Here is a 1,436-nt window from a genome sequence, read left to right on the forward strand (position 1 = left end):
ATGTCCAAGCTGCTGAAGCTGTTGATATCATTTTTGGAAGTATCAGTGCTCATGACGTCCGCCAACCCGCTGGCCGCACTTATGACAATGCGGGTGAGGTGGTACCGTCTGGTGTTACTCTCCTACTTGCAGCCGTTGGCCTACTCGATGAAGCGGACGTATTTCTCGACGTTGGGGCTGGTGTTGGCAACGTGCTTGCGCAGGTAGCGCTTATGACTAACGTCAGAGCGTGCGTCGGGATCGAGCTTCGACGAGACCTCGTCTCTATCGGTGAGCACTGCATGCGACTGCAGCACAGGAAATACCCACGGCTCAGGAAGGTACTACTCAAGCAAGCGGATTGTAGAGATGTTTTGATGTCACAGCATCCTCTCATTTGTGAAGCCACTATTGTCTTCGCTAACATATTTCTATTTGAAGAAGATGCTAAGCTTGTTGTTTCACGAGAGCTGAGTGCAATGCCAGTGGCGCGGATGGTAGTTGCGACGTCGCTCTTCTGCCCAAGGCATCGTTCATCGTGCTCGGAGCCATACTGCAAGTGCTGGGAGCTGGATCATCACTTAGAAGTACATGTTAGCTGGAAGGCAACACTCCATCCAATTTACATATACCGTAAAAGACTATGATTCATTTGTTTTACTATATCACACTTGCCGGTCGTCAATATCTTCGCCACGTCCGCGAGCACCGGTTTCACCACGACCAGCACCATCAAGCCCAACTTCAGTGCCACGAGGCACATGAGCGGCATTACGAAGTACACGGCTGCCGACTCCACAAGCTCCACCAAGTCCTGCTGCACCGCAACCAGCCATACATGCAGTATCACCAAGTCCCCGGGAGTTACCACGACCTGCGCCAGCAACACCAACAGTATCACTAAGCCCACGGACGCCTGCGTCAGCACGACCGACGTCACCAAGTCTGGTTGCTCCACCACCCAGTCCAGCCGCACCTCCACCAAGTCCAACGGCAGCGCCAGGTCCAACACGGCCTGCACCGTCTAGTTCAAGTGCAAAGTGGCCATCCACGCCAGTATCGCCAACACCACATGCGCCGGATAAACCACGCCCAGTACCATCCAGTCCACGCGCAGTGCCGCCATTCACACCAGCATCGCCAAGTCTAAGTGTAGAGCCGCCATCCAAGCCAGAAGCATCGCCAAGTGCACGACCGGCAGCTCCACCACGTCCTGTCACACCCACAACTGCAGCGCCACCAAGTCCTAATGCAGCACCACAAAGTCCACGGGCACCGGCTCCAACACGACCTGCATCGTTATGTCCAAGTGCAGCGCCGCCATCCACGCCAGCAGCATCGACAAGTCCACGTGCGCCAGCTCTACCACAACCTGTACCACCAAGTTCAACCGTAGCGCCGCCATCAGCGCCAGCACCACCAAGCCCACGTGTACCGGCTCCACCACGACCTGCACC

General features: G+C 55.8%; 2 protein-coding genes across 2 annotated transcripts; both read left to right on the forward strand.

Annotated features, from left to right (window-relative positions):
* PPTG_12572 (hypothetical protein) lies at positions 1 to 207 on the forward strand (the record flags this gene model as incomplete). Its single annotated transcript, XM_008908626.1, has 1 exon — positions 1 to 207. The coding sequence occupies one exon, from the start codon at positions 1 to 3 to the stop codon at positions 205 to 207; it is 207 nt and encodes a 68-aa protein (XP_008906874.1).
* Positions 208 to 740: 533 nt separating this feature from the next.
* PPTG_12573 (hypothetical protein) lies at positions 741 to 1,007 on the forward strand (the record flags this gene model as incomplete). The annotated part of the gene is made up of 1 exon (XM_008908627.1): positions 741 to 1,007. One exon carries the CDS (start codon positions 741 to 743, stop codon positions 1,005 to 1,007), a length of 267 nt encoding a protein of 88 aa, XP_008906875.1.
* Between the last annotated feature and the right edge of the window lie 429 nt (positions 1,008 to 1,436).

This window comes from Phytophthora parasitica, assembly GCF_000247585.1.
Source record: "Phytophthora parasitica INRA-310 unplaced genomic scaffold supercont2.30, whole genome shotgun sequence".
NCBI classification, from domain to species: domain Eukaryota; phylum Oomycota; class Peronosporomycetes; order Peronosporales; family Peronosporaceae; genus Phytophthora; species Phytophthora nicotianae.